This window comes from Leptodactylus fuscus, chromosome 4 (genome assembly GCF_031893055.1).
Source record: "Leptodactylus fuscus isolate aLepFus1 chromosome 4, aLepFus1.hap2, whole genome shotgun sequence".
NCBI classification, from domain to species: domain Eukaryota; kingdom Metazoa; phylum Chordata; class Amphibia; order Anura; family Leptodactylidae; genus Leptodactylus; species Leptodactylus fuscus.
This window is the reverse complement of record NC_134268.1, coordinates 5,388,334-5,410,266: the sequence shown is the minus strand read 5'-3', so window position 1 is coordinate 5,410,266 and position 21,933 is coordinate 5,388,334. Positions and strand designations below refer to the sequence as shown.

Here is a 21,933-nt window from a genome sequence, read left to right as displayed (position 1 = left end):
TATTATTTTAAAACTGGGGGGGGGTAGTTTAATATAACTTTAGCGGTGCCTGAATAACCTTTTTAAAGGCTTCACACATATGTGGGGCTCTAGCAGCATGATTTTGCTGATAGAGCCCCTTTAAAGTAATTGTTCCTGAGGGATGTGACTACAGGAAGAAGCTTAGCAGGAGAGCACACAGAGCACACAGAGTCTGCAGAGCGCCGGCATTACAGTAACACACCACACTGTATACAAACCTCAGAGAACTGTAGGTAGCTATGACTTCTGCCCCATAGTAAGAGCCCCAATACCCTGCACACAGTCACCACAGCGGTCACAAGCATACGACTGTAACACCACACACCTGCCCGATCCCGCAACACAAGGACACAACAACATATAGTGGAAAAGTTGTCATTTACTTCTATAAAAAGATCCTGAGACAGACACACAATACATGGAGTGCGGGAACAGTACAACCTCCTCATACAGAATGCAGGGAGGCACAGTACAACCTCCGCATATAGGATATGGTGAGGGCACAGTACAACATAGATGACACGGTACAGGAAGGCACAGTACAACCTCCTCATACAGCATACAGGAAGGCACAGTACAACCTCCTCACAGGATACAGGAAGGCACAGTACAACCTCCTCACAGGATACAGCTGTTTTCGCAGTCTCTACCGCTCTTGAACAGGTGATAGACGCTGACCATGGGGAACATCACCAGCGCGCCCAGCAGGGAGCCGGCCTGGATGACAGCACCACACCAGAGGAGGGCGCTGTGCCCGGCCTCATGGAGCAGGCTGCCAATCACAACCTTCAGGTACGACAAGAGGCCCAGGAAGAGGGACCAGGACACCACCTGTGGGAACACAACATACAGCACATTATAGGAGGATGGAAGTTATATACAGTATGTGCGGAGCTTCTGCAGAGGACACACATAGATGGACGGACTCTCACCTTAGATACAGCCTCAGCAGCCTCCCCCTACTCCTGGCCCATAGTAAGGGCTCCTCAGGAGAATGTGGTGGGGTTAGGGGGCTCCCAGAAGATGTCCCCGGCCCTGGGTCTATGGTTCCCTCTCAAATCAAACAAGCTTTATTGGCACGTCCGAATAGATATTTGGCATTGCCAAAGCTAGTAAACTGTGTGTGTGGTGCAATGTAGCAGGAAGTGGGTCTGGTCTTCTAGGGCCCCCTGGTCACAGTGCTGGCACAGTCTCTTCTCCCGTGGCTTGTACGTCTGCCTGTATCTCCCCGTCTCTATCTCTAGGTTGTGGGCGCTCAGTCTGTACCGGCTCAGGGTCTGTCTGTGCTTGGGGTGGCGTATTCTCTCCAGGTAGGTGGCCATGGTGTAGTCCCTTTGTAGGGATTGGTACACGGTGAGTTTCTTGGAGTTATTTATTTCGTTTCTCCATTCTTCAATGTACCGCTCTCTGTTTGCCTCTGTGGTCGCCTTTATTTCGGCCTTAGTTATCATCTGTTGGTGGTTTTGGTTTGGTGATTGGCTGCTGTTTGGTTGGGGGGTGTCTGGTTTGCTCAGGTGGCTTAGCCATGCTTGGTGGTGGTAGGAGTCGGGCTTGCTCCCCTGGATGTGTGCCTGGAAAGCTAGCGCCCTCTTCTGTATGGTGAGCCATAGGGGGAGTCTGCCTAGCTCTGCCCTGCAGGCCATGTTGGTGGTGTTGCGATGGACATGTAGCAGGTATTTGCAGAACTCCAGGTGGAAGTTCTCTGTTGGGCTGGAATCCCACTTTGACTGGTCTGGGTAGGTGGCTGGGCCCCAAACCTCGCTGCCATAGAGAAGGATCGGGGAGATGACTGCGTCAAATATCTTCAGCCAGACCCTCACCGGTGGTTTGAGGTGGTACAGTTGTCTTCTGATGGCGTAGAAGGTTCTGCAGGCTTTCGCTTTCAGGGTTTCTATTGCTGCTTTGAAGCTTCCTGATTGGCTGAGCTCCAGCCCCAGGTAGGTGTAGTTGTTGGTTTTCTCCAGTGTGGAGCCGTTCAGTGTGAATTGTGGGGTGGTGGAGGCTTTATTGTGGCCCTTCTTCTGAAATACCATGACTTTGGTCTTCTTCTGGTTTCCGGTGTAGGAGCTCTTGATGACGTCGTACGTTCTTCCTCCTATTCCACTCTCTAGGAGTTTTAGGAGTAGGCCTGGGTGCCATACTGAGTCAAACGCCTTCTTAAAATCCACGAAGCAGGTGAATATCTTGCCTCTTCTGGTGTTGTGGACGTGCGTCTTGATGAGGCTGTGCAGGGTGTAGATATGGTCTGTGGTGCGGTGGTTTGGCATGAACCCTGCTTGGCTCTTGCTGAGGACCCCGTGTTGTGTGAGGAAGGTGAGGATTCTGTTATTGATGATGCTGTTGAACAGTTTCCCTAGCGTGCTGCTGACGCAGATCCCTCTGTAGTTGTTGGGGTCATATTGGTCCCCATTCTTGTAGATGGGGGTTATGAGCCCTTTGTTCCAGTCTTCGGGGAAGTGTCCAGCATTGAGCACGAGGGTGAATAGCTTTGCCAGTGCCGTGTGTATTGCTGGAGGGCTGTATTTGATCATCTCTGGTAGGATGCCGTCAGGGCCACTGGCCTTTTTGCCTTTCAGCAGGGCAATTCTTTCCTGTATATCTTTTATGGTGATTGGTGAGTCCAGAGGGTTCTGGAAGTCTTTGATGACTTTCTCCATGTCCCTCAGTTTGGTGATTATCTGTTGCTATTCTGGGGTTAGGTCTTCTTCTGGGATGTTTTTGTAGAGACCTCTGAAGTAGTTGAGCCAGATATTGCCATTTTGGATGTGGAGTTTTTCTTGGGCTTTGTGCCCATGTGGTGCCAGGTCTCCCAGAATGAGCTGTCCTGGAGGGAGTCCTCTAGTTGCTCGATTTTGTGGGAGAGGTCCCTCTGTTTCTTCTCTCTGAGGGTGCCCTTGTATTGCTTGCATAGATTGTTGTAGGCTTCCCTCGTCTCTCTGTTGTTGGGGTCTCTGTGTTTCTGGTTGGAGACTGCCCTTAGAGAACGGCGTAGAGCCTTGCAGTCACTGTCAAACCATTTGTGGGACTGTTTGTTAGTCGGTCTCTTGGGCTTTGTGTTTCAGGCCTGCTAGTTCTGCTGTGGTGTACAGGATGTTACTGAAGTCCTTCACTGCTCGGGTGACCCCTTGTTGGTCTGGCTGGTAGGAACTCTTATAGAAGTTTGTGAGCAGTTCCTTGATTTCGGGTCGGTTAGCCGCATTGGTGTATTCGGTGGCCCGGTGACTGGCCCATTTAAAGAATGGTGACAGGTTGTAGAGACCAATCTGGTGGGGCTGCTGTGTGAGTGGCTTGTCAGTGGATCTCATGTACAGCAGGATCTGGTTGTGGTCTGACAAGTGTGTCTCAGGGGTGACTATGAGAGCATCTATGTCTGACCGGTCTGCGTCTGTGATGACATAGTCCACCACGCTGTTTCCCACGTGGGAGTTTAGTGTGAAGCGTCCCTGAGTGTCCCCTCTGGTACGCCCGTTCATTATGTACAGTCCCAGACTCCGGCACAGGTTCAGCAGCTGTCTCCCGCTCTTGTTGACGACTATGTCATAGCTATTTCTTCTTGTCTGTGCAGACTGCAGGTGGTGGACCTCGCCTACCGGGATGTGCAGGTTTCCATCAGAGGACAGGGAGTCTTTCTCTGTGCCAGTCCTGGCGTTTAGGTCTCCTTGTGTATTTATCATACGGCCATCAGATGGCGCTCTAGTGTCTGTGATCCTGGTGGATACGGTTGGATAACCACAACGAGTAGTAAGGGGGTGCAGGACTGCCGATTATTGGGGTGCCCTTTACTACTGACAGCGGACGCCTCTCCTATTGTAAGACCACCATGTAGGGCCTGTGAAGGCCTGGGGGAGCCTGAAGTCTTATTGGGGCCTCCTGACCTGTTAGTGATGGCGGTGATACCCCAGCCCTGACCTGCAGAGTCCCGTCCACTTGGAGGTCCCCTGCTGGAAGCCAATGAGTTCTCCATACACTCGGAGCTTGTGTGTGCAGATGGGACATCACTAGAGATGAGCGAACACTGTTCGGATCAGCCGATCCGAACAGCACGCTCCCATAGAAATGAATGGAAGCACCTGTGACGCTGGCCGGCTGCTGGCAAAGTCAGCGTGCCAGGTGCTTCCATTCATTTCTATGGGAGCGTGCTGCTCGGATCGGCTGATCCGAACAGTGTTCGCTCATCTCTAGACATCACTAGAACCAGTCATGTCTGGGGGAAAAGATGGCGGTGCTGGTGCGTGTGGTACAAAGGGGCGGCCCCAAGACAGTGGGCGGAGCCTCTAGGATACATGTTGGGAGACAGGTCATGAATGGGAATGGAGGGAACTACAAGACGGACTCCTGAATCTGGAATACACCGGCCTACAAGGACACCACCGGTGATGAGGCCACGTCACAGACCGTGATACCCAACGTGAGGCTGACATGTCTGGAGACCATTCAGTGTGTGGTGCAGAGGACGCCCAGAGATGAACGTGACCGTGGTCAGGATGGGTGGACATGTCTACTAAAGTAGGTAGGGTCAGGGGCACCCACAGCTATACTTACCACCAAGGCTACACCCGCTGTGCTGTCCAACAAAGGAGGGCAAGGACTGAGAGCAGCCAAGGCCATCAGGTAACCCCCAAACACCACGCCCAAAGCCATGATCACCCCGAGGCCCAGACACGACCTGAAAGGAAGGAGAAGGCATTAAGACATCCATACAGTACTAAGACCAGAGAGGTGGGTGACAGCCCCCTAATAATACAGCGGGGGGCTCAGTGCAAGCCACACGGGGACCGAACACATCTGTCAGGTGCAGAGTAAGGAGAGGACGGCGGCCATGTTTACTGAGTGCTGCAGGGGACGTGTATGAATACAGCTGTATGTATGACAGGAGAAGTATTATCTATCATCAGTGTTACAATATTATCCATCAGTGTTATCTATCATCGTGTTATCTATCATCAGTGTTATCTATCTATCTGTCAGTCTTATCTATCTGCTGTGGAGCACTCCACCTCTCACTCGCTCCGGACATCGCGCATGATGTTGAGACCATCACAAGTTTTACCCCGGGCAAAATATCTCAGGAATGTCTAAAAACAGAGTCACACGGGGATCTGGCGCAGGATCAGGGGGAGAAGCCGTCACCACCTCCGCCCGCCGCCCCCATTAATAAGTGATTGTTTATTACATGCATCAGCCATTATCCGCTCTATCATGTGGGGGAGGGGGCCTGGTAACTACTGTCCTGAAATGCTCTGTGCTGCGGGGATCCCACAGCTTACACTCAGGTCAGCAGAACTACAACAAAAGGCCAAGAACTTTCTGAATAAAACGCATGAGGTTGCAGAGCAATAGTCACAGCCCCAGTTACTGATAGAAGACCCCTTATCCCTGACAACCCACCACCAGGAGGCGCTGTGCGGTCTGGCAGATCAGGGAGGTCACCGGGGTCAGTAAGATCTGCACATGATGACATGCCGGGCAGAGCTAGGCAGACTCCCCCTATGGTTCACCATGCAGAAGAGGGCGCTATCATTCTGGACTCACATACAGGGCAGCAGTCCTGGCTCTTACCACCACCAAGCCTGGCTGAGCCACAGAGCCCTGAGAAAAACTGATACCCCCAACTAAGCATCAGCCATCTGCTAAGCCAAAACCCCCAACATGCACCATGGCCACCTACCTGGAGAGAATACGCCACCCCAAGCACAGACAGACCCTGAGCCGGTACAGACTGAGCGCCCACAACCTAGAGATAGAGACGGGGCGATACAGGCAGACGTACAAGCCACGGGAGAAGAGACTGTGCCAGCACTGTGACCAGGGGGCCCTAGAAGACCAGACCCACTTCCTGCTACACTGCACCAAATACTCAGCTGTGAGGGCCGTCTACTACCAAAGACTCTCTGTCCACATCCCAGACTGGGAGAAGAGGAAACTCTACATCCTACTGGGAGAAGAAGAGGCCACTGTGGAGATCGCTGCCCAATACGTGGCAAGCTGTCACCAAACAAGAGAAAGATGAGACTCCACGGACTGTTATACCCCAAACCACCCACCCCACCCCCCCATATAGCGGTCACCAACTAAGAGGAAGATGAGACTCCACGGACTGTTATACCCCAAACCTCCTGCCCCGCCCCACCTCCCCATATAGTGGTCACCGACTAAGAGGAAGATGAGACCCCATGGACTGTTATACCCCAAATTACCCACCCCCATACCCACCATTCTCCCCCCCAACCCCCCCCCCCCCTAGCTTTGGCAATGCCAAATATCTATTTGGACGTGCCAATAAAGCCTGTTTGATTCTCCAGCCTCTGCTCCAATATGTGACATGTGGGAGGGGCAGAAAAGTCAGATTAGAATAAAAGTGTTTTATTCCCCCCCCCCCCGCAGTGGTCTCCAGTGTTGTGTCAGGTCTCCTGGTCGCGGCCGGCTATCACTTGTCACACACCGAGCAGGACACGATCCTTCACCTGGCAGATCACTACGTGGCTAGGCCGAGAGGTCAGCGCTGGTCAATGTTGTGTGACCTGGCGGGAGAGGGTGCAGGGAGGAGGCGATCACTGCACGGAGGGGGTGCGGGGAGGAGGCGACCACTGCACGGTGGGGATGCGGGGAGGAGGCGACCACTGCACGGAGGAGGTGTGGGGAGGAGGCGACCACTGCACGGAGGAGGCGACCACTGCATGGAGGGGCTGCGGGGAGGAGCTAACCACTGCACGGAGGAGGTGTGGGGAGGAGGCGACCACTGCACGGAGGGGGTGCGGGGAGGAGACGATCACTGCACGGAGGGGGTGTGGGGAGGAGGTGACCACTGCACGGAGGGGGTGTGGGGAGGAGGTGACCACTGCACGGAGGGGATGCGGGGAGGAGGCGACCACTGCACGGAGGAGGTGTGGGGAGGAGGCGACCACTGCACGGAGGGGGTGTGGGGAGGAGGCGATCAATATTCTGACAACAACCTGTTTGTCATTAGAGGTAGTCACAGCCCCGCCTCCTGTTACTGACATCACTGTATATATAATATCTGAGAGGTAGTCACAGCCCCGCCCCCTGTTACTGACAATCAGCTGTATATATCATGTCTGAGAGGTTGTCACAGCCCCGCCCCGCCCCCTGTTACTGACATCACTGTATATATCATGTCTGAGAGGTAGTCACAGCCCCGCCCCCTCTGGCACTCCTCTCTCACCTGCACAGGACACACATGGCTATGAAGCATGCGGCCGGATTGGCGATGTTACTGAGCACCACGGACAGGTGATAGGCGTCGGGCCCGTAGGGCAGGCAGCTGTAGGTCTGTACAGAGGGGAGGACTCCATTGGTCAGAGCATTGGACAGTCCCAGTAGGACCAGCAGGTAGATGTTGCGGGATGTCCAGAATGTCGGCCCCACAACTCCATCTTCATTTGGTGGCTTCTCCTGCTCTGGGGTCCTCAGAGGGTACGAGTCCTCGGAGCCGCCCCCATCCTGGTGGACATTTGACGCCCCAAGTTCTTGCTCTGGCTCCTTGGTGATTCTCTCACCCCAGAACATGAGGATGGCGAATGAGAGAGCGGAGACGACGAGGAGGGAGAAAAGGCCCCAGAAGTAGGAGGAGGCCGAGAAGTTCTCCTGCATGTAGTGGGGGGCGCTGCCGTTCCCAAACGTGTTATTCCTGCACTCCAGCCGCCCCACGCCCTGGCCCAGAGCCAGCACACAGGGAAAGAGGGCGCTGAGGCCCTGGCCGATGAAGAAGCTGCGCACGTACTGCTGCGGGAACCTGTACATGAAGGGCAGGAAGGTGACATTAGAGGTGCAGCAGCCCAGGGCCAGCACATAGGCCAGCAGCAGGTACGGCACAGAGTGCTCCTCGCCCCCCACCAACACACGCCCATCCCAGAAGAGTGCCAGGAAGATGGCAGACAGCAGGCTCAAGACGTGCACCGAGCGGATCAGCCACGGCTCCGAGATACCACCAGGACGACAGAAGCGGTGAGCAAGGGTGACGGCCAGGGGGCCGATGTTCCCGAAGGCGATGAGCACCGTCAGGTACGCCGGAAGGTTCCAACCTGCCAAAGAGAAGACAGCACAAAGGAAGAAGTCAGGACAGGGGGTCAAGATTCCCTATATCCCCCCCCCCAAGAGGAGCTCTAGAATGGAGGGGCCACAGCACCCCAAGGGCCCCATCACAGGATCAAAATCCTCACCGATTATAACAGAGCCATACTGAGGTGAAGCATCGCAACATCGGGGGTGAGGGGGTCACAGACAGCATGGGGGGGGGGGGTTTCACAGACTGTATAGGGGGGGTCACAGACAGTATGGGGGGGTGAGGGGGGTCACAGACAGTATGGGAGGGGTGAGGGGGTCACAGACAGTATGGGAGGGGTGAGGGGGTCACAGACAGTATGGGGGGGTGAGGGGGTCACAGACAGTATGGGGGGGGTCACAGACAGGATGGGAGGAGTGAGGGGGTCACAGATAGTATGGGGGGGGTGAGGGAGTCACAGACAGCATGGGGGGGGTCACAGACAGTATGGGGGTCACAGACAGTATGGGGGGGGTCACAGACAGTATGGGGGGGGTCACAGACAGTATGGGAGGAGTGAGGGGGTCACAGATAGTATGGGGGGTGAGGGAGTCACAGACAGTATGGGAGGGGGTCACAGACAGCATGGGGGGGGTCACAGACAGGATGGGAGGAGTGAGGGGGTCACAGACAGTATGGGGGGGTGAGGAGGTCACAGACAGCATGGGAGGGGTGAGGGGGTCACAGACAGTATGGGGGGGTGAGGGGGGTCACAGACAGTATGGGAGGGGGTCACAGACAGCATGGGGGGGTGAGGGGGGTCACAGACAGTATGGGGGGGTCACAGACAGCATGGGGGGGGTCACAGACAGGATGGGAGGAGTGAGGGGGTCACAGATAGTATGGGGGGTGAGGGAGTCACAGACAGTATGGGAGGGGTCACAGACAGTATGGGGGGTGAGGGGGTCACAGACAGTATGGGAGGGGGTCACAGACAGCATGGGGGGGTGAGGGGGTCACAGACAGTATGGGGGGTCACAGACAGCATGGGGGGGTCACAGACAGGATGGGAGGAGTGAGGGGGTCACAGATAGTATGGGGGGGTGAGGGAGTCACAGACAGTATGGGAGGGGGTCACAGACAGTATGTGGGGGTCACAGACAGTATGGGAGGTGAGGGGGTCACAGACAGCATGGGGGGGGTCACAGACAGTATGGGGGGGTGAGGGGGTCACAGACAGTATGGGAGGGGTGAGGGGGTCACAGATAGTATGAGGGGGGTGAGGGAGTCACAGACAGTATGGGGGGTCACAGACAGCATGGGAGGGTGAGGGGGTCACAGACAGCATGGGGGGGTGAGGGGGTCACAGACAGTATGGGGGGGTGAGAGGGTCACAGACAGCATGGGGGGTCACAGACAGTATGGGGGGGTGAGGGGGTCACAGACAGTATGGGGGGGTGAGGGAGTCACAGACAGTATGGGAGGGGTGAGGGGGTCACAGATAGTATGGGGGGGTGAGGGAGTCACAGACAGTATGGGAGGGGTGAGGGGGTCACAGATAGTATGGGGGGGTGAGGGGGTCACAGACAGCATGCGGGGGTCACAGACAGTATGGGGGAGGTGAGGGGGTCACAGACAGTATGGGGGGGTGAGGAGGTCACAGACAGCATGGGGGGGGGGTCACAGACAGTATGGGGGGTGAGGAGGTCACAGACAGTATGGGGGGGTCACAGACAGTATGGGGGGGTCACAGACAGTATGGGGGGGTCACAGACAGTATGGGGGGGGGGGGTCACATTATCGAATACAGCAGCAACTCTACACTGCTCCCTGACAACAGCTAACCAGGACTAGCAGCGCAGCTCTGGGTGTGACTGGGGTATTACAGCACAATAGTGACTGCAGCTCTGGAGGTGACTGGAGCTTAAGATGTGAAGTGTTGCTGCAGCTCTAGCTGTAAGTGGAATATAATAACTACAACTCCCATCAGGCCCAGCACTGAGATGCAGTGTCACCACCTAGTGGCCACGGCCTGCACTGGAATCTGTAATGACTTTCAGTCTTTGCCAGCCGTGCAGTGACCGTAGGGGATATTCACCCCAGTGAGGGGGCACGGGGTCAGAGGATTGTGAGGGGGGGGGGGGGGGGCAAGGCTCAGGGGCTGTTTGCAGGTACTCGCGCTGTGTCACGCAGATGGTGGGACATTGTGGGCCTTCCTTATAATAAAGCAGATCTGCAGGATGGTCCCTGGGGCCTCACCTTCTGGGAGAACCTTCACAACCACGGGAAGCTCCACCCACAGGGAGTTCACAGACACCCAGGAGCCCATCCCAAATAGGGCGACCAGAACATGTGTGACGAGAGAGGCGCCCGTCAGCCCCATGATTTCAGCTCTGGAAAAGAAAGACAGTGAATACTGAGAGGATAAAGAGACAAACAATGAACTGAGCCCCAATATAAGCCGTGCCCCACTCTGTACCTCTGAGGAGCTCCCATTTGCCCCATTCCTCCTTCTCCTGCCTCCTCCATTTGCCCCATTCCCCCTTCTCCTGCCTCCTCCATTTGCCCCATTTCCCCTCTCCTGCCTCCTCCATTTGCCCCATTCCCCTTCTCCTGCCTCCTCCATTTGCCCCATTCCCCCCTCTCCTGCCTCCTCCATTTGCCCCATTCCCCCCTTCTCCTGCCTCCTTCATTTGCCCCATTCCCCCCTTCTCCTGCCTCCTCCATTTGCCCCATTCCCCCCCTTCTCCTGCCTCCTCCATTTGCCCCATTCCCCCTTCTCCTGCCTCCTCCATTTGCCCCATTCCCCCCTCTCCTGCCTCCTCCATTTGCCCCATTCCCCCCTTCTCCTGCCTCCTCCATTTGCCCCATTCCCCCCTTCTCCTGCCTCCTCCATTTGCCCCATTCCCCCCTTCTCCTGCCTCCTCCATTTGCCCCATTCCCCCCTTCTCCTGCCTCCTCCATTTGCCCCATTCCCCCCTCTCCTGCCTCCTCCATTTGCCCCATTCCCCCCTCTCCTGCCTCCTCCATTTGCCCCATTCCCGCCTCTCCTGCCTCCTCCATTTGACCCATTCCCCCCTCTCCTCCATTTGCCCCATTCCTCCCTCTCCTGCCTCCTCCATTTGCCCCATTCCCCCCTCTCCTGCCTCCTCCATTTGACCCATTCCCCCCTCTCCTCCATTTGCCCCATTCCCCCCTCTCCTGCCTCCTCCATTTGCCCCATTCCCCCCTCTCCTGCCTCCTCCATTTGCCCCATTCCCCCCTCTCCTGCCTCCTCCATTTGCCCCATTCCCCCCTCTCCTGCCTCCTCCATTTGCTCCATTCCTCCTCCTCCTGCCTCCTCCATTTGCCCCATTCCTCCTTCTCCTGCCTCCTCCATTTGCCCCATTCCTCCTTTTCCTGCCTCCTCCATTTGCCCCATTCCCCCCTCTCCTGCCTCCTCCATTTGCCCAATGTCCCCCCTCTCCTCCATTTGCCCCATTCCCCCCTCTCCTGCCTCCTCCATTTGCCCCATTCCCCCCTCTCCTGCCTCCTCCATTTGCCCCATTCCCCCCTCTCCTGCCTCCTCCATTTGCTCCATTCCTCCTCCTCCTGCCTCCTCCATTTGCCCCATTCCCCCTTCTCCTGCCTCCTCCATTTGCCCCATTCCCCCCTCTCCTGCCTCCTCCATTTGCCCAGTGTCCCCCCTCTCCTCCATTTGCCCCATTCCCCCCTCTCCTGCCTCCTCCATTTGCCCCATTCCCCCCTTCTCCTGCCTCCTCCATTTGCCCCATTCCCCCTTCTCCTGCCTCCTCCATTTACCCCATTCCCCCCTCTCCTGCCTCCTCCATTTGCCCCATTCCCCCCCTTCTCCTGCCTCCTTCATTTGCCCCATTCCCCCCTTCTCCTGCCTCCTCCATTTGCCCCATTCCCCCCTTCTCCTGCCTCCTCCATTTGCCCCATTCCCCCCTTCTCCTGCCTCCTCCATTTGCCCCATTCCCCCCTTCTCCTGCCTCCTCCATTTGCCCCATTCCCCCCTCTCCTGCCTCCTCCATTTGCCCCATTCCCCCCTTCTCCTGCCTCCTCCATTTGCCCCATTCCCCCCTCTCCTGCCTCCTCCATTTGCCCCATTCCCCCCTCTCCTGCCTCCTCCATTTGCCCCATTCCCGCCTCTCCTGCCTCCTCCATTTGACCCATTCCCCCCTCTCCTCCATTTGCCCCATTCCCCCCTTCTCCTGCCTCCTCCATTTGCCCCATTCCCCCCTCTCCTGCCTCCTCCATTTGCCCCATTCCCCCCTTCTCCTGCCTCCTCCATTTGCCCCATTCCCGCCTCTCCTGCCTCCTCCATTTGCCCCATTCCCCCCTCTCCTGCCTCCTCCATTTGCCCCATTCCCCGCCTCTCCTGCCTCCTCCATTTGCCCCATTCCCCCCTCTCCTGCCTCCTCCATTTGCTCCATTCCCCCCTCTCCTGCCTCCTCCATTTGCCCCATTCCTCCTTCTCCTGCCTCCTCCATTTGCCCCATTCCTCCTTTTCCTGCCTCCTCCATTTGCCCCATTCCCCCCTCTCCTGCCTCCTCCATTTGCCCAGTGTCCCCCCTCTCCTCCATTTGCCCCATTCCCCCCTCTCCTGCCTCCTCCATTTGCCGAGTGTCCCCCCTCTCCTCCATTTGCCCCATTCCCCCCTCTCCTACCTCCTCCATTTGCCCCATTCCCCCCCTCTCCTGCCTCCTCCATTTGCCCCATTCCCCCCTCTCCTGCCTCCTCCATTTGCCCCATTCCCCCCTCTCCTGCCTCCTCCATTTGCCCCATTCCCCCCTCTCCTGCCTCCTCCATTTGCCCCATTCCCCCCTCTCCTGCCTCCTCCATTTGCCCCATTCCCCCCTCTCCTGCCTCCTCCATTTGCCCCATTCCCCCCTCTCCTGCCTCCTCCATTTGCCCCATTCCCCCCTCTCCTGCCTCCTCCATTTGCCCCATTCCCCCCTCTCCTGCCTCCTCCATTTGCCCCATTCCCCCCTCTCCTGCCTCCTCCATTTGCCCCATTCCCCCCTCTCCTGCCTCCTCCATTTGCCCCATTCCCCCCTCTCCTGCCTCCTCCATTTTTGACCCATTCCTCCCTCTCCTGCCTCCTCCATTTGACCCATTCCTCCCTCTCCTGCCTCCTCCATTTGCCCCATTCCTCCCTCTCCTGCCTCCTCCATTTGCCCCATTCCCCCCTCTCCTGCCTCCTCCATTTGACCCATTCCTCCCTCTCCTGCCTCCTCCATTTGCCCCATTCCCCCCTCTCCTGCCTCCTCCATTTGCCCAGTGTCCCCCTCTTCTCCATTTGCCCCATTCCCCCCTCTCCTGCCTCCTCCATTTGCCCCATTCCCCCCTCTCCTGCCTCCTCCATTTGCCCCATTCCCCCCTCTCCTGCCTCCTCCATTTGCCCCATTCCCCCCTCTCCTGCCTCCTCCATTTGCCCCATTCCCCCCTCTCCTGCCTCCTCCATTTGACCCATTCCTCCCTCTCCTGCCTCCTCCATTTGACCCATTCCTCCCTCTCCTGCCTCCTCCATTTGCCCCATTCCTCCCTCTCCTGCCTCCTCCATTTGCCCCATTCCCCCCTCTCCTGCCTCCTCCATTTGACCCATTCCTCCCTCTCCTGCCTCCTCCATTTGCCCCATTCCCCCCTCTCCTGCCTCCTCCATTTGCCCAGTGTCCCCCTCTTCTCCATTTGCCCCATTCCCCCCTCTCCTGCCTCCTCCATTTGCCCCATTCCCCCCTCTCCTGCCTCCTCCATTTGCCCCATTCCCCCCTCTCCTGCCTCCTCCATTTGCCCAGTGTCCCCCTCTTCTCCATTTGCCCCATTCCCCCCTCTCCTGCCTCCTCCATTTGCCCCATTCCCCCCTCTCCTGCCTCCTCCATTTGCCCCATTCCCCCCTCTCCTGCCTCCTCCATTTGCCCAGTGTCCCCCTCTTCTCCATTTGCCCCATTCCCCCCTCTCCTGCCTCCTCCATTTGCCCCGTGTCCCCCTGTGAAGCATGTGATTTTTCAAAAAACAATTGGATCTTGATTGATGAAAAGAATCCAATGGAGTATATTTCAGGAAGTCCAGACAATCTGCATAGTGTGTACAAACCCCTTGTCCCTCAGGCTGCTGTCGTCTCACCAACTATTCACCATGTGAACATCGCCGCGCGCCCGCACCAGCACCGTCTGGGATTGGAATCATTTTATACCTTAGACATTAATCCTCTGCAGTTTCCCTATATAACCCTGGAGTTGCTGCAGACGCCTCTTATAAGATCAGGGCAGACGCGCCCAGTGCAACTCCACTACTGCAGGGAGATATGCAAGAAACGCTGTATAAATCCATGGGAATGTGAACGGTTCCTTAGTGTTAGTGTATGGTACCCAGATGGTAAGACAAGAAATAGTGGGAAAATAGAGATTAGGTGGCCGGCGATTAGGTGGCCGGAGATTAGGTGGCCGAGCTAATGAGGAAAGGAAGGAATAAGAAGAAGTAACAGAACATTCACACAGAGATATTACCAGACCTGGGGACTCCTGGACCACCACTAAGGATACATCGAGGAAATCACATGGAAACAGAACACAAGACAGTGAACCTCTTCACATCCCCTCTCCTCCATTTGCCCCATTCCCCCCTCTCCTGCCTGCTCCATCTGCCCCTTACCTTTCCCTCTATGTAGTGTCAGTGAGCAGACGCGGGGCCCCTGGCAGGATATGGGGGCCCTCCTCCTGCCTGTTCAGTACCTGCTCTGTGATGCTCCTGGAGTCAGAGGCGCGCGCTCCTCCTTCCGGATTTCCTCCAGCGTCTTCAGGATCAGGAAACCGTCAGAAGTCGTCTGGGAAAGAAAACAAGAGAGAGCGGTGGAGCGAGGTCAGCGGGTTATGTACAGGAGAGGCCGGGGGAGGAGGACGACTGGGACCCCAAAATCTATCCACACTTCAGTAACCTGCAGATCGGATGGATGGAGGGTCAGAGAAAAGGGACCTCCTCATAAGCCCAGCAGGGTCACAGAAGTGCGGAGGGTGAAAGAGGCCAAAGGACGAGGAAGGAGAAGAACCAAGAACACAAAACACTGGATACCGGCATCAGAAGACGACAAGGGGCCGCACTGACTCCTCAAGACCCCTCTAAGAGGGGGACACAAGCAGGGGTGGGCGGGGGAGATACAAGAGGTAGCAGGTGTGTTCCCATCTAATGGCCCCCCCGCACCTCTCACCTCTGGCTGCCCCTCATCTTCACTCTGCAGAAATACAACACAAAGGTGACAGGGGATCATAAAGTCATTATGAAAAAGAGGCTCATTAACCCCGCACCTGCTGGACACAGAGACCGCAGAGACACACGGTAACAAGTCACCTCAAAGAGACCTCACAGGAGAGCGCAAGAGGGTGCAGAGACCACGAAGGAGGACACAGAGACCACGAAGGAGGACGCAGAGACCACACAGTACCACAGAGGAGAGCGCAGAGATCACAATGGAGAGCGCAGAGATCACAGAGAAGGGCACAGAGACCTCATAGGACCATACAGGAGAGCGCAGGAGGGTGCAGAGACCACGAAGGAGGACGTAGAGACCACACAGAATCACAGAGGAGAGCGCAGAGACCTCACAGGAGGGCACAGAGACCATAACGTAGAGTGCAGAGACCTCACAGAACTGCACAGGAGAGCGCAGAGACCTCACAGGACCACAAAAGAGAGCGCAGAGACCTCACAGGACCATAGGTCACCTCTGCAGAGACAATCCCGAGTCTGAGTCCTGCTCTTATACATGAGAATGGGGAGGACCTGCCGCTGGGGTAGGGGTGAGAGTGCCATAAAGGGCCTATAAATAGAGTTACAGGATGGAGCCGCAGTGAGACACCTGACCTGTGCACAGAGCATGATGGGAGACGAGAGGTCAGAGGACACGACCTAAGCAAATATCAGAATCTGCAGATTGTGTACAGGAGAGATAGTGTGCTTTATGTCACCAATATCTACACCATTATATGGTAACCGTGTATATATATATATATATATATATATATATATATATATATATACTCACCAGCCACTTTATTAGGTACACCATGCTAGTAACGGGTTGGACCCCCTTTTGCCTTCAGAACTGCCTCAATTCTTCATGGCATAGATACAACAAGGTGCTGGAAGCATTCCTCAGAGATTTTGGTCCATATTGACATGATGCCATCACACAGTTGCAGTCGCAGATTTGTCGGCTGCACATCCATGATGCGAATCTCCCGTTCCACCACATCCCAAAGATGCTCCTCTATTGGATTGAGATCTGGTGACTGTGGAGGCCATTGGAGTACAGTGAACTCATTGTCATGTTCAAGAAACCAGTCTGAGATGATTCCAGCTTTATGACATGGCATTGCATTATCCTGCTGAAAGTAGCCATCAGATGTTGGGTACATTGTGGTCATAAAGGGATGGACATGGTCAGCAACAATACTCAGGTAGGCTTTGGCGTTGCAACGATGCTCAATTGGTACCAAGGGGCCCAAAGAGTGCCAAGAAAATATTCCCCACACCATGACACCACCACCACCAGCCTGAACCGTTACCGATACAAGGCAGGATGGATCCATGCTTTCATGTTGTTGACGCCAAATTCTGACCCTACCATCCGAATGTCGCAGCAGAAATCGAGACTCATCAGACCAGGCAACGTTTTTCCAATCTTCAATTGTCCAATTTCGATGAGCTTGTGCAAATTGTAGCCTCAGTTTCCTGTTCTTAGCTGAAAGGAGTGGCACCCGGTGTGGTCTTCTGCTGCTGTAGCCCATCTGTAGCCTCAAAGTTGGACGTACTGTGCGGCGTTCAGAGATGCTCTTCTGGCTACCTTGGGTGTAACGGGTGGCTATTTGAGTAACTGTTGCCTTTCTATCAGCTCGAACCAGTCTGGCCATTCTCCTCTGACCTCTGGCATCAACAACGCATTTCCGCCCCCCACAGAACTGCCGCTCACTGGATGTTTTTTCTTTTTCGGACCATTCTCTGTAAACCCTAGAGATGGTTGTGCGTGAAAATCCCAGTAGATCAGCAGTTTCTGAAATACTCAGACCAGCCCTTCTGGCACCAACAACCATGCCACGTTCAAAGGCACTCAAATCACCTTTCTTCCCCCCCATACTGATGCTCGGTTTGAACTGCAGGAGATTGTCTTGACCATGTCTACATGCCTAAATGCACTGAGTTGCCGCCATGTGATTGGCTGATTAGAAATTAAGTGTTAACGAGCAGTTGGACAGGTGTACCTAATAAAGTGGCCGGTGAGTATATATATATATATATATATATATATATATATATATATATATATATATATATATATATAGTGTAGTATACAGGTGTATGTACAGACTGTATATAGAGGGAAGACAGATCGGCAGCCACAGAGGGTCAGCGGAATCATTGATGAGATTGTTATTTATATCCCAAATACAAACGTTTATTATTCAGCAATAAAACCACCAAGAACAAAGAAGAACACGAGCCGTATAATAAATGGCCGCTGCCCTGAATCACCACCAAGTATGACAATTACACGGCTCCTACATATGTGTAACATGTTATCAGAGTATGTGCTGTCACCATAAGCCGTCCAGGGAAACAAATCTGCAAATCTCTTGTCCGGGCTGTAATTAGGAGAGCAGTGCCCCTGTACGGCGCCCTCTAGGGGCAGCCCCTGTAACATCATCCATGACTCAGTTAATAAACCTACTGACATGATGCAGAGTTTATTGCCAAATTAGGATTTCGTTAAACTCTTTGGACACAAGTTTTATGAAGAGGTGAAGTGAGGGGCGTAAGGAAAGAGGGGGGAAGCGTGTAGATGTCTTACATGTACAATCAGGGATTTCAATGTCCCGCTGTGGGGCACAACTCTCCCCCTGTAGTTCCTCCAGAATATTCAAAGCATCTTGTTCTTGTGTCGAGGACAAAATATTATCCCCTCCCTCTTCTTGACCCTCTTGTGATTTGTGAAATAATTTCTTAAACACCAATGTAGGTCCTTGGTAGCCACGAATGTGTCAAATCCTGTACTTGGTGCAAACGTTAGACCTCTCTCCAAACCAGCAATCCCCGATTGTACACGGAAGACGTCTACACGGTTCCCCCCTCTTTCCTTACACCCCTCACTTCACCTCTTCGTAAAACTTGTGTCCAAAGAGTTTAAAGGGATTCTACCACTAAAACACATTTTTTTCTAGGTAACACGTCGGAGTAGCCTTTAGAAAGGCTATTCGTCTCCTACCTTTGGAAGTGCTCTCCGCCGCGCCGTTCGTTCAAAATACCGGTTTGTACCGGTATGCTAATTAGTTCTCTCGCAGCGATGGGGGCGTCCCCATTGCAGCTCGAAAACCGACCAAAGCGCCGCCTCTATGGTCTTCTGTATCCTCCCCTTCCTTCTTCAGCGTCCTTTCAGACGCCTGCGCAGTACGCTCTGTTCGGCGAAGACTGCCGAACGTACTGCGCATGCGCAAAATGTGGCTGGGACCGCACTGTGGCTGGGACCGCAATTTCGCGCATGCGCAGTACGTTCGGCAATCTTCGCCGAACAGAGCGTACTGCGCAGGCGTCCGACAGAACACTGAAGAAGGAAAGGGAGGATACCCAAGACCATAGAGGCGGCGCTGCGGTCGGTTTTCGAGCTGCAATGGGGACGCCCCCATCGCTGCTCCTGCGATAGGGGACGCCCTCATCGCTGTGAGAGAACTAATTAGCATACCGGTACAAACCGGTATTTTGAACGAACGGCGCGGCGGAGAGCACTTCCAAAGGTAGGAGACGAATAGCCTTTCTAAAGGCTACTCCGACGTGTTACCTAGAAAAAAATGTGTTTTAGTGGTAGAATCCCTTTAATAAAATCTCGACTAGAATCAGGAAAGACAATAAGGACGAGCATAAGGTCACTTAGCCAAATGTCGCATGTGCTTATAAAAGCAGGTAATGTGGTGGTGCGGCCGCTAGTTACCTGAGACCGAGGCAAGTAAACAGCTGGGCAACACCAAAAATTATTAAAAAAACACATCTAACCCCCTATTGTCCTTCTGCAGAGAACTTGAGCTCCAACCTGCTACTGATTACCTAAGGTCCATAAACATGCAGAGCTCCCCCCTGGACGTCCCATAGGATCGGGTAAGACCCTGCGGAAGGATATGCCAGTCTGTAGATTTGTATCTTACACAATTGCTGGTTGAATTACCTTTGTGATACCAGTGATCTTTTAAAGCAGATTGAGGACTTACCATTGGACAGTAATACACGGCTGCTACTTGCCATGTACAATCGCTCTATACAAAACACCAAGATGCTTTACCTGATACTAAATCTTTCCATCACAATAGTTGGTTTTCTCCGGATTTATGTGAATTTATTCTTATCCTTCTGGAATTTATAAGAACACATCATTTTTTACATTCCAGGGGTCCTTCTTCCTGCAGCTCCAGGGAACAGCGATGGGGGCGGCTTGTGCCCCCTCTTATGCCAATCTGTTCCTGGGACTGTGGGAGAGGGACCTCCTCCCGGACGATCGGGACTTGTTGATGGGCCGCCTCCACACTTGGATCGTCTAGGGGTTTCATTACCCAGTACCACTCTAGGTGCAATGAAATGTCTGAGGCGGTCACAAAATGTTGTCCTATTTTACAGGGCGACCCGGTCATTGCCAAATATATTCCATCTTCACCAAGTATTGTTCCACAGAGAGCCAGGAATCTGCGGGACTTATTGGTCCATAGCCATTACGAGGCAAAACAACCTAATCCTTTGGCGCAGGTCCACCGAGACCGGCTTGTACTCCATGTGGCCACTGTGTGGCATGCCCTAATGTCCTGAGGGCATATTCAATCAGAAAATGCATTCATTGCAATACAAGATTTGTCATTTATTATGCCCCCTGCCCTTGTGACAAAATATATGTTGGTTTGACTTCCAGGGAATTTAAGGTCAGGGACATTACAGCTACTACCGACACGGATCTGGTCCTTGATAAGAATAAACCTTCAGCCCGACATTTTGCGTTGCACCATCACGTGACCCCTGATTATTGCAGGTATTGACTGCGTTACGCCCGACATCAGGGGGGGGGAGATCTAAGTGACCGCTTGTTCCTCAGGGTCTCAATCAGACATCACAGTTTGGTGCTTTCCTTAATCCTCCTGAATGCCGCCCCGCGTTTCTCTATCACAGCAGGTTTCTTTTGTGCTTTTATTTCTAAATAATTGTTGCCTCTTGCTAATTTGTGTTGTATTCTCTCTTACTGTCATATAGCTCGTAAGTGGACATCCGGGTTGTTGTGATGCACCATCGCCTCATCTCTCTGCCCCTCTTGACTTCGCTGAACTATCCTCAACAGAAAGAATTTAAAAAAAAAAAAAAAAAAAAAAAATTTTTGAAAATTTCTTTTTAAAAATAATTTTTTTATTTTTTTCCCCGTATACTTTTATATGACGGCATACTTACACTGCAGAATTTCTATTTTCTTCTTGCTATGGTATATGAGCTATTTTTCCTTCGCCTTGTTACGGTCACATCTTTAGCATAGCAGGGTCTCTGCAGAATACAGAACTTCTGTGACTACCTTTTCCCTGATATTCTCAGTCTATTTCATGTATTTTCACTACATAGTCATCTGGTGCACGGTCATTTTTTCATTCCTACTTGGTATTGTGCCAATTCTTTCTGTTCGTTATACCCATTTATGCCCACAGTTGCTCGGTTACTTCACAGACACTGGTGCGCATGCGCGCGTAGACTGGCGGGCTCACGTGGCGCGGCCGGATGATAGCGAGGCTCGGATACAAGGTAGTATCACTTTGCTCTGAGCCTTGTATGTTCGGCCAGAGTCTATGTGATGACGTCACGTATTGTACGCAGGGCATGCGCCGTTGGTGCCTTATACCAGCACTATAGCGGTTGGAGTGGAGAGATTGTAGCCGCAGGGAATTAGGACGCGCTCCTCACATGTGCTTATGGCTCTGCCACCTTACTATTGGTTCCTTATGTGGGGGTTAGTTGCATTTAAACTCCCAGACTCACACATTAGACTCCAGCCCCTGACCAAGGCTTGTGCCGAAACGTACGTGGGGTCTGTGGCCCTGCTTACTGCCACCTCCACACTATGGGTAAGGGTCTGTATGTGGGGTCTGTGGCCCTGCTTACTGCCACCTGCACACTATGGGTAAGGGTCTGTACGTGGGGTCTGTGGTCCTGCTTACTGCCACCTGCACACTATGGGTAAGGGTCTGTATGTGGGGTCTGTGGTCCTGATTACTGCCACCTCCACACTATGGGTAAGGGTCTGTGGCCCTGCTTACTGCCACCTGCACACTATGGGTAAGGGTCTGTATGTGGGGTCTGTGGCCATGCTTACTGCCACCTCCACACTATGGGTAAGGGTCTGTATGTGGGGTCTGTGGTCCTGATTACTGCCACCTCCACACTATGGGTAAGGGTCTGTACGTGGGGTCTGTGGCCCTGCTTACTGCCACCTGCACACTATGGGTAAGGGTCTGTATGTGGGGTCTGTGGCCCTGCTTACTGCCACCTCCACACTATGGGTAAGGGTCTGTATGTGGGGTCTGTGGCCATGCTTACTGCCACCTCCACACTATGGGTAAGGGTCTGTATGTGGGGTCTGTGGCCATGCTTACTGCCACCTCCACACTATGGGTAAGGGTCTGTGGCCCTGCTTACTGCCACCTGCACACTATGGGTAAGGGTCTGTATGTGGGGTCTGTGGCCATGCTTACTGCCACCTGCACACTATGGGTAAGGGTCTGTATGTGGGGTCTGTGGCCATGCTTACTGCCACCTCCACACTATGGGTAAGGGTCTGTGGCCCTGCTTACTGCCACCTGCACACTATGGGTAAGGGTCTGTATGTGGGGTCTGTGTGCCTGCTT

General features: G+C 54.0%; 1 protein-coding gene across 1 annotated transcript in view; it reads right to left on the bottom strand.

Moving 5' to 3' along the window:
• Positions 1-425: 425 nt before the first annotated feature.
• The window catches only part of SLC52A2 (solute carrier family 52 member 2), a 24,295-nt gene continuing 2,787 nt past the window's right edge, over positions 426-21,933 (bottom strand). Inside the window, exons 2-6 of the mRNA XM_075272055.1 lie at positions 14,758-14,849; positions 10,283-10,416; positions 7,205-8,063; positions 4,564-4,687; positions 426-852 (exon numbers count right to left, since the gene is read on the bottom strand). Of these exons, the coding sequence (XP_075128156.1) occupies positions 640-852; positions 4,564-4,687; positions 7,205-8,063; positions 10,283-10,406 (1,320 nt within the window). The 5' untranslated portion in view covers positions 10,407-10,416; positions 14,758-14,849 and the 3' untranslated portion in view covers positions 426-639. The remainder of the gene's footprint in view (positions 853-4,563; positions 4,688-7,204; positions 8,064-10,282; positions 10,417-14,757; positions 14,850-21,933) is intronic.